A 14,097-nucleotide genomic window follows, 5' to 3' on the forward strand; every position below is an offset into this window, starting at 1 on the left:
AAACTGTAAGCAGCTAAGCTTTAAGTGATTGAGTGGTTTCTTCACAGTGCTGCTCAAAGGCTGCTCACAAACACACACACATGTATTTAACTAAAGCCATATGCGTGTGTGTGTGTGTGTGTGCATGCACATGCACATGTATTAATATGAAAAGTTTAACGAACACTGAATTACAGCATTGAGGGGAATGCACAACTATAATTCAATCAAAGCACTTAAAGTACTGTGGGATGCGCACTTGATAAAAGTTCTCACAGGTATTGAACAATTTGAAACGAATCGTGTGAAATGTGTTGAATAGCTTAGTCAAATCCAAATTATTCGCTCTGTTGTATAACAGTTGAGTAATTGCTAATTAATTAATATGCATACACAATTTCAGTATTAAATTTAAATTCAGCGATATTTGAGCATACCGAATTTAGCTTTCAATTCTGCAAATCGTCATGTCCACTTAACGTTTTGGGGCTGCCAACTTGCAGTTAGTTTTCGCAGGTATTGAACAATTTAAATATCGTGTGAAATGTGTTGAATAGTTTACTCCAAATCCAAATTAACTAATTGCAAATTAATTAATATATACATATACATCATTTTAGTTTCAATTTAATTTGAGCCGAATTTAGCATTCAATTCTGAAAATCGCCTTGTCCACTTAACGCTTTGGGGCTGCCAACTTGTTGACAGTTGGTAAATAATAGTGTTGGAAACTGTATCACTTCCATTTTTAAGCACACCCATTGTGGAAAATGTCATTCAACTGGCAAGTTGATGGAAAATTTGTAAAGAAATTGAAAATGAATATGAGCCGAGTGGCGACAAAAGTATAATTCATGGTTAAAGGCCCAAAGAGCTGTGGACTCCACAGTGTAAACAGTCGACAGGTGTTTGCTGATGGCTTCATATGTCTCACACACGCACACACAAACAGATAGAGAGAACATGCGGCGTATTGAATTACATTGCAAACTATTTTGTTTAATTAAAGTTGCGTTGCGGTTTTGCACCTTTCACATTTTCATTGTCCCCTTGTAGTTATTATTATTGTTGTTGTTGCTGTTGCTGTTGTTGTGCTCTGGCATTAGGCTGATGAAAATACCAATATAATTTCCTATTCCATTTCCCCATTGTCCCCCTCGCCATTTATGTAGTTCCAATAACATCGAACGAGCTGTGCAAATGTCAAAAGGTGTTTGCTTTGTGGTCAACTACTTATCTACAATTATACAGAGAAGGTGTATACACCCCCATCTTTCCCCCTTTTTTTACTATTGTGCTATTCAGCTGACAATTGTGATAATTATTGTTGTGTTGTGTTGTGTTTTGTTGCCTAGTATTATGCACTAATTGAGCTGACAACACACAACAATTGACGCGGTGTGAGAGTTGTTCTTATTATTTCATTGTTATATATTATATTTTCATTGTTTGTTTTTGATAGGTTACACATTATTTTTTGTTGTAGTTGCGAATTTTTTAACAAAACGATAATTTTGGTTTACTCAATCATATCGCAATTTTGAAGGTTTTCCGTTCGGATGATTTTGTTGATGTAAACTTAAAAATACAAAAAAAAAAGTGGTTAATTCAAATGGAAAAGTTAGAAATTGTAAAATATTCCATAAACAATCTGAACGAGCATCATCAATCACCGTTGTCCATTTTGGTTATTATTATCAATTTGAAAGGTCCTTCATCATCTAACTAGTTTTTTTTGAGATTTTTTCTTAATTTTTCTTTTGCTTGCTAATAAAAGGCACCTATAAGGATCACGATTATTAGGCAGAGACCCAACGATGTCACGGGTTTTCCTCGGCGTGACGTTGGATTGTGAAGCATAAAGCCGAGTAAATTTGCAACTATTTCGTATGTCAAATATCTATAGCTCAACCATAGCAAGTAGCGAACTATTCCAATATTTTGTTGCACACCTTCGATCTCTTGCATTATCATATTTGCTTGGGTATCTCTCATCAGTTCGTTGTTTTTGCTATTAGGAGAAAATAGAAGATTTTTTTTAATGATCTAGTTTTCTTATTAAAGTCATTTTTATATCACAGCTATTGAAGTATGAAGGAAAATTTTTTAGCATCAAGTAATTGGATGAGAATTCAAAATGGGAATTAAACTGTGATTATAAAACTTTGATAATACGAAGATTGAAAATCTTTATTTAAAAGCTATTCATATATGGTCAAAATTGGCATGTCTATTGCATCATGCTAAAGTTGCAGTTATAATAAGTGAATAGCGAAAAAAAGGACAAAATAATGATATACAAGTCCAAAAAAAGAAATGCAACTATTTCATTTCAGTCGTTTGCACATTTCAACGCTGTAGGCACTATCCACTTGTTGGCAATGAGCTGCAAACTTGACTAAAAAATAATAATTTTTAACTTATTTAAAATCAACACATTCATTGCTTTAAAATTTCTTTAGTCATTTGCACATTGCAACGCTGTAAGCGCTGTCCACTCATTGGCAAAGAGCTGCCAACTTGTCTCAAAAGTAAACATTTTCAGTTTATTTAAACTAAACTATTTCATTGTTATAAAATTTCTTTAGTCATTTGCACTATGTAACGCTATGAGCACTGTCAACTTGTTGGCAAAGAGCTGCCAACTTGTCTCAAAAAGTAAACATTTTGAATTTATTTAAAGTCATCTGCGACTGCTAAGAAAGAAAATTGGAAGCTACTCACATTTCTAATGCGAAGGCTTCCTGTTCGAGTCCCTTGAGGGTCTCGTAAGCATTATCTATTTTCTCCTGTGACGCAAACACAGACGCCGCCGTCTCATCATTTTGCAGCTGAAAACTATCCTTCAGATTCAATAGCTAGAGTACCGATGTAAATTGTATAACGTCTATAAAATATACATATAACGAATTATTGCCAACTAACCATATCCTCCAGTTCGGCATTACGCATCTCGAGTATACGATTTTGTACCTGCTGCTTTGCCAATTCTTGCGAGCATTCACGAAATTTCCTCATCTCTCGAAAGCGTTCAGTTTTACTCTCAAGCAACAGTTCCGAACAGTTTTTGCACTCTTGTGTTTTTGCATCCAACTCGTAGCGCAGTTGCGCCACAAGTAAATTTAGCTCGTTCAAGGCATTGTCAACGATCTCGTAGTTGTGCGTTTTGATTGCTCCCTGTTTAAAGCGACGCAACTCCTTTTCCAAGCGATTCGAGCGTACCTGCTCACGATTGATCATATTGTTGCGCATAAACAGATCATCTCGCATGCTGTTGGCCTGCGAAAACATAAATAAATCACATGAAATTACAAATTCTATCAAAATTCGCGTCTGCTTTGAATATTTGGAATATTATAGTTGCTCAAAATCAAGCCAAAACAAGTGCAGTCAAAAAATACATATGAAATGTATAGTTTTTAAGCAAGTTGACAGCTCCTTTTCAGTAAGTGGACAGAGCTTAGAACGTTGCAACTGAAGCTTAAGCAATGAAATAGTTGTTTAGCAAGTTAAAATGTTTTGCTACATATTAAGAACTTAAATAATTGTAAATATGCAGTTTAGCAAGTTGGCAGCGCCCTAACAAAAAGTGGATAGAGCTTGCAATGAATTAGTTGTACAGGAAGTTAAAATGTGTTGTAACCTATTAAGAAATTATATACAAGTTGGCAGCGCCTTAACAACAAGTGGAGAGAGCTTACAACGAATAAGTTGCTTATGAAGTTAAAATGTGTTGCAAATTATTAACAAATGAAATAGTTGCAAATATGCATTTTAGCAAGTTGGCAGCGCCGTAGGAGCAAATGGACAGAGCATACAATCAAGTAGTTGTTTAGGGAGTGTTGCAAACTATTCTGAATTTAAATGCAATGCCACTCACCTTGAGTTGATATTTGCGAACCAGCTCATGAAGATCCGAGACTTCGGAGCAACGACGTCGCCAGAGTCGAGCGAGCAGGACGTTGCACACCTTCATCGCATGCATACGACTGGCCACATCCATCTTAGGTGTATTTCGTTGTTGATCCTTGTAGAAGGCCGAACTCAGCGATGGCGATCGCGACGATGAAGCTGCCGATGTTATCAGTTGCTTTGGTCCCGGGCAGAGGAAAGAGTATTGAGGCTTCGATGGCTGTGGCATCTTGTCGAATGTTGAATTGAGTTCGTCGAGTGTACGATTCAAGCACGTTTCGTATGCGGTCCAATCGCGTGGCGAATGCAGAACGATATGTCGCTGCGGTTGTTGTGTTTGGTCCTTTTTAATGTTAGACGGTGACATGACCTTGCCTAAAGAAGCGAGCAGGTCAAAGCCATGGATTGACTACGACGACTACCGCAAAAGCACACCAAAAAAGAAACGACTTTACTTACTCTGTTTTCCCACTTGCTGCTAATAAAAATGTGTTTGTTATTTGCCAAAAAAAAAGAAATGAAAAAATGTGAGAAATTATTTAGAGTTTGTTTGTGCCTGTATTTGTTCTGTGAACATTCTGCTCTGCCAGACGAGTTGTGTCCAGTCTATAGGTAAACTCTGAATATGACAGCAAATTCCTGGCTTGCCTGTCATCAATTTTCAATCTAGTCATTGGATTTATTGATTTGAGGGTTTTATTAATCTGTGAAAAGCAAACGATTTTACAAACTAGTATTTAAAAGCATATTTGCTCAATATCTTTTTTTTTTTTGAACAATTGCATTTAATTTAAAAATGAATAACAAGTGTGCCCATATTAATATATGACATAATTAACGTAATAGTGTGACCACATTTTTGTATGCATTATTTAGGAATACTCTGTTATTTTTATGGTCACACTTTTTTCTTACTTTTTACTGTTCCTTATAAAAGTATTGTTTCTAGTTGAGTGGCATACACAAATTATTGAATACAGTTGTACATAAAATGAAACGGAATTAGTTAGGCAATATAACAATATTCTTTTTTTAAGATCCTAGCAATAACTTTACAATGTATAAGTAATATTGTATTATTATTATCTACATAAAACTACTAAAGGAAAAAAATACTTTTACCAAATTCTTCGAACTTTGAATTCTCGTTTTTTTTATTGCTGTAAATATTTCATAAGCACTCAACGCACATTTTGATAAAAACATCATTAAACTGCTTTCTGTACAATTTTTAGTATTAAATTCTTCAAATTTTTCTGTCTCTTTTCTGAGAACTGACTTATGGTCTGAATAGATATTTTTCGTAAGCGTTTTTGCTAATTTATTGTCTTAATCTTTTTAAATTTGAAAGCTTATAACTAGTTTTCCTAAATTCTTCTAACTTTTCTGACTTGAGTTCTCAATAAATAATCCTTTTCAATTTATAAGCTTTTAATTTAAATATTTTCTGAACTACTTTTCTTTGAAATTTATCATATTTCATATAACTTTTGTGACTTAAGTGCTCTATGGATATTTTGTTGTTGTTAGCAAGCGCAATTCTAATTTGGCAAAAGTTCTTTCGCACACTTTCTTTTCGCTTGGGCGGCTGTCTCTTAAAGAAATGTACGTCAGAGCTTGAAGAAATAAATAAATATGAAATACTTATGGAGCTATAAAAATGTTTCGGGAGGTAGTTAAAGGTAATGCGATGAAAGCTATATACACACGACTGCAAGTGTGTGTGTGTGTGTGTGTGTGGAGAGAAATATGAAATGAGAAAATTACATTATTGACTTACCAAACATTGTTGTTGTTGTTGTTGGTGTGCCGCACGCCATTTTGACAGTTTGAGCGCTTTACAAATAAACCGTTTGGGGGGCCGTGTCGCTGACAGGCGTCGACAACGCTGCTGATAATGCTCGAAGAGAGAAGGGAAGGGGGAAAGGGGGCATCCGACATTACTCTGACAGGGTTGGGACTGAGGTCTGGCAGGCAATTACCTGCAATAACTATAAATGAAAATATCTGAGAGAGAGGAGCGAAATAAGTTCAAGGCTCTCAATTTGATTTACCAAACAACAACACAAAAAAAAACAAGTAAGAAAGCTACAGTCGAGTGTGCTCGACTATGTGATACCCATTTTGAATAGGAGCAAAACAGTGCGGTATTATTTTAAAATATACCACAAAAATACTAGAAATTTACTAAATACTTCACCACATAATGTAAAATATACCAAATTGCAAGCCCCAAAAATACTAAAAATATACGACATATGGATATAGTATTACTTTACAAATATACTATATAGTACAACATACACCGAATTAATATATCTCAAAAATACTATAAATATACCAAATACTATCTTTAGTATATCGATAAAGTACTACATTCCAAATATAGCATAGAATTTAAACTTTACCGAATTAATAAACCTCAAAATAGTAAAATATACCGAAGTCTATATGTTGTATATTGATATAGTACAATATTTAAAATATACCAAGTAGTGCAAAATATACCAAATTACTATACCAAAAAAATACTACAAAATATATAAAAGTCTATATTTCGCATATCGATATATTACTACATTCGAAATATACCATAGAGTTCAAAATATACCAAATTATTATACCTCAAAAATACTAAAATTATACCAAAATCTAGATTTTGTATATTTATACAATACAATATTCAAAATAGACCGTACATTGCAAAATATACCAAATTAATATACCTCAAAAATACTAAAAATAATTCAAAATATGCCATACAGTGCATAATGTACCAGATTGTCAGTAAAAGCAACTAAGACCCCTTGTAAGTGGACGCTTTAGTCCATACTAAAGTATTTCTTAAATAACTTCTACATATACATATATATAATACTTTATTGGGTCGGAGACACCTTCTTCTGCCTGTTACATAAATTTCAGGGAGTCACAAAGTTCTAATACCCTTCTACTGGGTAAAAAATAGCGAGGTTAAAATAAATTTGATTAAAATTTGCTTGGCAACGATTGACAAACTGCCAAATTGAGAGCTGGCCAAATAATTAATTAAAATATCATTAGATTGAAGAGAGAGAAAGAGACACAAGATCATCCTCGGCAACGCACTTAAAAGTGAAACCTCATAAACAACACACGCAAAATAGTTGCAAGGATAATAGAAGGGAAGAAGGAAGGGAGCCAAAAGGACAAACGTAGCCGGATCTCAAGTCAGAGTCGAAACAGACAGCTGGCCAAACTAATTATGCGCTTCAGCGCCACTGGAATCTTTTGCATATGAAAGCAGTTGTAAAATTGGCACGCCAACTCTCCCCCCCCCCTCCTGCTCCTCCTCCTCTTCCACCTTCCCCTTTCTCTAGCTACCCCGTTTTTAGTGAAGAACATCTTAGACAGCGACTTGGCAGCGTCCTTTTCACTTTTCAGCATTGATTAAAAGTTTTAGCAAGTCAATAGGAGGCAAAGTCCATGCCACGCTCTCTCTCTATCTCTCTCGCTCTGGTCTTCTCTTCTCCCTCCTCCTCTCGCCTTTCGTCCTGCCCGGCAACACTCAGAACGAGGACAGGAAGTTGCCAGATTGCTACGCGTGACAGCTCAAAATGCAATTTGCAATGCTCAGTGTAAAGTTGGCAGATTATTTAAATTTATAATCGAGTCTAAAATATGCATGGAAACGTGTTAAAGTGTACAAAATATCAAAAGTTAATACAACTCTCTACAGCAGTTCACCTTCACCTTCGTCTTTCGCTGCCACTTGGCAAAAGTGCGACGCAATTTCCAACTTTAATGTGCACTGAATTCGTTTTTTTAAACACCTTTCTTTTCCACTCACTATTGATTGTATTAAACAAGTTCATCACTCAAATAGAAATTACTTGTTTAATTTAACTTTATTTTAAAATCAAATATTGATATTTTCACCTCAATTTCACTTTCTTACACATTTCGCAATTTCAACAGAATTTCAATAATGTTATTTTAATTTCATTCTTGTGTTAATTTAACTTTCTTAAAATAATCATATTCTGTTGCAAGCAATTTTTCTATATAAAATCAAATTTTTGATATTTTCACCTTAATTTCGCTTTCAGCCACATTTCGCATTTTCAACAGTATTTTATAAATTTTCACGCAATTTTAATGCATGCCTTGATTAACAATCAAATAATTATGAGCTCGACAACAATTGCAAGCCAATTACACAGAATTGAGGTAAATTGGATTGGATGCATTGTTTGCTGTCGCAAGTGACAATTCGCAACAATTTCGCAAACAATTTCGCGTTTTAATTTCGTGTAGCATACTTTTCGGAGACTTGCAAATTTGTCAATAAAACACAAATCACCCATTTTATGAACACTCTCAAGTGTCTTTTCGTAAAACGCAATACACTTAATTTTTATATGAAATTCGATTTGGTTTTTCGCTGGAAATTTTCCCTTTGCCACAGCTCAAGTGGAGTTTTTGGGGGAGGAGGGAGGCAAAAATGAATGAATGTGGGAAGCAGCAAAGCCTCCAATCTATGCGTTGTTTTGTGTATTATAACAATGTTCACTTGGCTTGTTGGAAGTTTCTTTTTGATACCTGCTACACTTTGCAGTGCAGAAGGGTATATTAACTGACTGACAACTTTGCGTATACTTAATATCCGTCTGTCCATCTGTTGAATTGGCTTCATATCAAAAAGCTTGAAGGCAAAAGCTGACAAAATTAAACATAATACATATTAAACATAATACTTTTTAAAACTAAAAAAAAATAATATTTGAACTTAATATTTTTTATTTTATTAAAACTTATTTAGCTGCTTAATAAGATATCCAAATCAAAAATTAAATCTTAAGTAAAAAGTTAACATAGAACATAGAATTTATGTACTGAGAGTTTGAACTAAGAACATAAATTATAAAAGAACCAAAAAATTCAGATATTCAGTAAGAAACCGAATATACAATTTCTTTTAAGTTAAGTATTAGACACTCAACTAAATTATAGATATGTTGTATGAGTGAAAACTTTCTTAGGTGTGGCAAAAGTGTCCGCTAAAAGAGTTTGCAATGTATTCGCTTTTGATTAAACTAAAAATCATTCATCATTAAAATTTTTGTTTTTTTTTTAGTTTTTCTTTCATAAAATTCGTGAGTATTTATGATTTTTTAATAATATGAAATTAAATTTTTAATAATGAATAATTTTGATTTGAATTTTGATAAATTTATTCATTTAAATCAATATATAATATAATCATCATTCCGTGTTTTTCATTGAAATTTGCATTTATGACTAAAGTATTCTTTATTGCAAGAGAATAAGAGTTAGTGGGTATCTTGCAGTCGTACACATTTGTTTATTGTAATGCATTTTTCTGTTAATTACTTTTCTTAAAAAAACGTTAAACAGAGTATTAAGTTTTTAATTTACTTTTTAGGTAATATTAAAACAAGAAAATACCATTTAAAAAGTGCTTAGAGAGTATCTTGCAGTCGAGTATAACTCGCTGTTGTTATGTAAAAAAAATTTTAATGAATTTTTTCTGTTTAAAGGAGTATTAAGTTGTTACTTTACTTTTTGGGTAATAATAAAACAGAAAAATAGGACTTAATTAGCGGTTACGGGGTATCTTGCATTCGAGCACATTATATACAGAAAATGTTAATGGTTTTTTTCTGTAAATTACTTAATTTAAAAACCCTTAAAAAGATTTTAAACTTACTTTACCTTTAAGCTATTATTAAAACAAGAAAATAGCTTTTGTAACGGGTATCTTGAAGTCGAGCTTACCCATTGTCGTCTCTTTGTTGTTTGTTTGCTGTGCTGCTCTTTTTTCACAGCTGCGTATTTGGTTGGCTTGCATTTTCATGGCCTACGGCTAAGTACCGTTGCTCTCTGTCTCCCCCCCTCCCCCGACCAACTTTCCTGTCTGTGTCTGTGTGTGTGAGTGTGAGTGTCTGCTTGTGTTTTCATATTCCGCGCATTTCCTTTTTCGTGTTTTATTTTGTTGTTTCTTTTTGCGCCCATTTCGCTGCTCATTTGCCTGCCTGTGTTTATTTGCATAGCCGTTTCGTTCGTCGTTTGTCGTCGCTCGTTCTTCGTTGTTCACCGTTATTTCAGTTTCTGCTTCTGCTTCTGCTTCAGATTCAGCTTCAGCTTTGGGCTCAGCTTCAGCTCAGCGCAGCTCAGCTCACCTGGCTTGGTTTCGTTTGTGTATTTTATTTTATTTGCATTTGTTTATAAATGATTAACAAAGAGGTTAATGTGCATGGAACGAAGGCGTGGCGAGGGGAGGGATAAACAACCAGGGCGCCTACTGAGACAACGATCTGGCAACGCTGTCGCTGTCGCTGATGCTGCTAACGAAAGCAGCTCAAGCAGAAAACGTAGAGAACGAAGGAGAGAGCGAGAGGGAAGCTGCGACAGTGGGAGCAAAGAAATGGAAATTTAGTTCATTAGGCACAGCTATGGGGCAATTTCTTAGTACATACGTACATATGTATTTGTGTGTGTGTCGGTGTGTGTGTGTGTGGCAACATTTGAAGTGCAGCAGCAACCCGGCAACGCTGGCGACCTTCACGCACACACACACACGCACGCACACACACATACATACAATTGCTTGTCTTCTACTCATGTCTCTCAGCGTATTCACATGTATACACACACACACGTAAGAAAAGAAAGAAAATCATAAAAAAAACAGAAAAGAAAAAGAGAAGCACAAAAAAATGTACATAACATTGCTTGATTTGCCAAATTAAGGCCAACTCACAACAACAACATCAACAACAACAGCAACAAAGGCAACACGAGAGAAGGCAACAGCAACAATTGTGCAAAGTAAAAGTTCAGGGAACTCTCTGGATGCTGTGCGCACTCACACACACACACACACACACACATACTCACGCACTCCTTATATGACTTTAAATATTTAAACTTGACTCGCCTTCTCTTTCCCACACTCTCTTTCCCTCTCACATTTACAGTTACTCACGTTCTTCGTCTCGCTCTTTCTCATTGCAGACTTTTTCTCAACGTATTTCGCAACACAAAAGTTGGGGTAAGTTTTAATGCGCCTTATAACATAGGTTAGTTAAATTCACCTACATAATACACAACTATCCCGCGAGTTGTGCGTAACTTCAACTCGACTTGCGACTGTTGAAGACCCTTTCAACACAATTTGCAGTAGGGAATTTTTAAAGGATGTAAAAAGTCAAACTTTGAGTACCTTATTTAACTAGGCAGTGTTTACTTTTGCAATAAGTAGGCAACCCTAAAATTCCAGTTTATATATACAACTTTACTTTCATTCGATTATTGTTTCGCAGTGTTGATTAAACTATTGAGTTGTGCAATGGTTTTATTATTATAATAGAATAGATTCTATAAGAATTGACAGAATTCTTTTTGGTTTTGAATAAGTCCTTTTTAATTTGTTGGATATACAGCAGGATACAGGATATACAGTTTAATTAAATTTACGGTTTTTTAAATTTGAGTTTTAAATGGTTTTTTGAGACCCTTCATTTATATAAACAAAAAAATGTTTAAAACAAGTATTCGATTGCTTTTATTGAAGTCTCTTTTACTGCAACATCAAGTTCTTCGATTGCAGTTGAATTACATTAAATTCGAGATTGAAATTTTTTGAGACCCTTTGCTTATACAGAAAAATTTTGAAAAGAGAGTATTTTATGCTATATCAATTGTTTAATATTGATCTACATATATATTGCAAACTTTTAATACATTTTTTTCTAATAATTTGAATACCTCTTTGGTCTATTGGATTTTTTAGACCCTTTACTTAAACAGTAAAATTCTGAAAGCAGTCTATTCCGTTTGTTGTGCGATTGTTTCTGTAAAATATATTTAATATTAAAATACTTTTATTTTACTTTTTTGAACCCTTAATTAAAAATGTTCTTTGAGATTTTCGAGACCCTTAAAAATGTTAAGAAAGGGTTTAGTCGGTTATTTTATGTGATTATTGCTGCCTAAAACAGATTTTCTCTAAATGTTTTATATTGATTCTTATGTTGAAAAGTTTGCATTCATTTTTTCCGTTAGTTAAAATACAAGTATTTTGGACACTTAATTAAAAAGGGTCTATTAAATTTTTTAGAACTTTTACTTAAATAAACGCAAACTTTTCTACATAAGAATCAATATAAAACATTCAGAGAACAACTAATCAATGATAATAGAAAAATTAAAAAAAAGTCTATTCAGGTTTTTTGTGTGATTATTTCTGCCTAAAATAGTTTGTCATTATTTTATTTTTTTTCTTCATTAGAAAGGGTCTATTAAGATTATTTCTGCATAAAGTAATTTTAATTTACTTTAATTTTCTTTTATTAAGCGGGTTTTATTTAGAAACATTTTAACGAATTTTCTTCAGTTAATTTCAAAACAATTTAGTTATACTATCAAATCAAGTTTTTGGCAATCTCAAATCGTTGCAAGTCGCTTATTTTACAGGGTATCCTTAAGTCGTCAAGTTCCCATGTCCACTTTGGCGGTCTCTTTGCTTTCATGGTCTTCACTCTCCACTCTCCATTCTCCACTCCGTGTCGTGTTTGTATATTAACACATGAAAAGTTAATTTTCTTTGGCATAATTTTAGGCGCTCTCGCCGCTTCGACAATGCAACATTTTATAAAAAAAAAAACAACCGAAATTCGGGCCACTTCCCCCCCTCCACCTCGACCTCTTGTGCGTGAGAGTGTGTGCGTTTTTTTTTTTATTTATGTTTTTTGTTGTTGCTTTTATTATTATTTTATTACAGTTGCCTCGTTGGCTTATGTATATTTCATATTTTATGTTGATTCGCTTTCGAGCGAAAGAGACGCAACAGCAACACCACTAAACGGTTTGCTTTCTGCGTTGGTGTGTGTGTGTGTCTGTGTTGTGGTGTGTGTAAAGTTGGCATAGTTTTTGAGGTTTCTCGTTTTGCTTGAATGTATGCAGCACACTTGTGGCTCATGTTGTATTAATATAATCACTTTGGGGATTTTGTGGCTAAAACAGCAGCAACAGCAACAGCAACAACAACAACAATTGTTTCGGCCCACACACGCACACACACACACGCACACACACTCTCGCACACACACACAACGCCACTGACATGTTAAACAGATATTAAACTATGACTATGAGGGTTAGTTTCACTTGGGTTTTAGTAGTTTTCTCTCCCTCCCTCTCTTTCTCTCCCTCTCTCTCTCACACTCTTTATCGCTCTCTTTCTCTTTCACTCTTCATTGTCCTTGTCGCTGCTGCTGTTTGGACAGTTTTGCTGGCCGCTCCTTGATTATGACAGCTACATGTCGTATTTTGAATATTTCATGTTGCTTCTCTCCTCTCTCTCCCTCTTCTTTCGCTCACTCTGTTCCCATTACCCTAAAAGCCTCAACAGTTGTGTCTCAAGAATTTGTCGCATGCAATCGCACACAGACACACACACACAGTCACACACGCACATTAAATGATGATGATGTTAATTCCAATTGGAATGACAAATCTTCTAATCATGCTGTGACTTTGTCGTTTGACTCGCACATTTCAATTATATGCGAGACTCGACACTTCATTTTCCTCTATGTACACTCTTCTAAATGCATTTATGCCCTGTATACCAATTATAAAGTTTAGTATACTTTTAGCCATTTTCAGTATATATTAGTACACCAAATGTACATTTTGGCATATTTTAGCCATTTTTTATTATATACGAATACACAAGTTATACAATTTGGTATATTTTCAGTAATTTTTCAGTATATACCAGTTTACTAATTCTACATTTCAGTATATTTTAGTAACTTTTCAGTATATACCAGTATATCAATTATATATTTAGGCATATTTAGTAATTTCTTAGTCTATACCAGTATACTAATTATGTATACATTTTGGCATATTTTAGCCATTTTTCTGGATGTGCCAGTGCACAAAGTATAAATTTTGGTATATTTTAATAATAGTTTAGTACAAATTCGTATACCAATTATACATATTCGTATATTTTTAAAGTTTTCCAGTATATACCAGTATATCAATTATATCTTTTAGTATATTTTTTTTTTGGTATATACCAGTATACCAACTACAGATTTTAGTATATTTTTATAGTAATTTTTAATATATACCACCAATCATACATGTTGGTATATTTTTAGTAATGTTTCAGTATATACCAGTATATCA

General features: G+C 34.0%; 2 protein-coding genes across 8 annotated transcripts in view; one reads left to right on the forward strand and one right to left on the reverse strand.

The window, feature by feature from the left end:
• LOC132797049 (1-phosphatidylinositol 4,5-bisphosphate phosphodiesterase) overlaps positions 1–14,097 on the forward strand; it is a 76,021-nt gene that overhangs the window by 4,702 nt on the left and 57,222 nt on the right. For all 5 annotated transcript variants that reach the window (XM_060808480.1, XM_060808479.1, XM_060808481.1 and 2 more), the window contains one exon: positions 10,909–10,945. The gene's annotated coding sequence lies outside the window, so the exon portion shown is untranslated. The remainder of the gene's footprint in view (positions 1–10,908; positions 10,946–14,097) is intronic.
• LOC132796791 (uncharacterized) lies at positions 1,473–4,509 on the reverse strand. 3 transcript variants are annotated; one of them, XM_060808085.1, is made up of 5 exons: positions 4,351–4,509; positions 3,860–4,266; positions 2,905–3,258; positions 2,704–2,837; positions 1,473–1,990 (listed from the first exon to the last, which is right to left on the reverse strand). In XM_060808085.1, the coding sequence occupies exons 2-5, from the start codon at positions 4,256–4,258 to the stop codon at positions 1,747–1,749; spliced, it is 1,131 nt and encodes a 376-aa protein (XP_060664068.1). In that variant the 5' UTR covers positions 4,259–4,266; positions 4,351–4,509; the 3' UTR covers positions 1,473–1,746. The 3 variants fall into 3 exon arrangements, with proteins under 3 accessions (XP_060664068.1, XP_060664069.1, XP_060664070.1); XM_060808086.1 differs by having other exon boundaries at positions 3,860–4,213; positions 4,351–4,496; XM_060808087.1 differs by lacking the exon at positions 2,704–2,837 and having other exon boundaries at positions 1,749–1,990; positions 4,351–4,508.

This window comes from Drosophila nasuta, chromosome X (genome assembly GCF_023558535.2).
Source record: "Drosophila nasuta strain 15112-1781.00 chromosome X, ASM2355853v1, whole genome shotgun sequence".
NCBI lineage: Eukaryota > Metazoa > Arthropoda > Insecta > Diptera > Drosophilidae > Drosophila > Drosophila nasuta.

Excerpts from the sequence above, each read along its gene's own strand:
- LOC132796791 (XM_060808085.1), bottom strand. The coding sequence starts at position 4,258 with ATGTCACCGTCTAACATTAAAAAGGACCAAACACAACAACCGCAGCGA. Across the intron at positions 3,259-3,859 it reads TTCGCAAATATCAACTCAAG|GCCAACAGCATGCGAGATGA; the intron begins GTGAGTGGCATT and ends ATGTTTTCGCAG. Across the intron at positions 2,838-2,904 it reads ATGCCGAACTGGAGGATATG|CTATTGAATCTGAAGGATAG; the intron begins GTTAGTTGGCAA and ends TCGGTACTCTAG.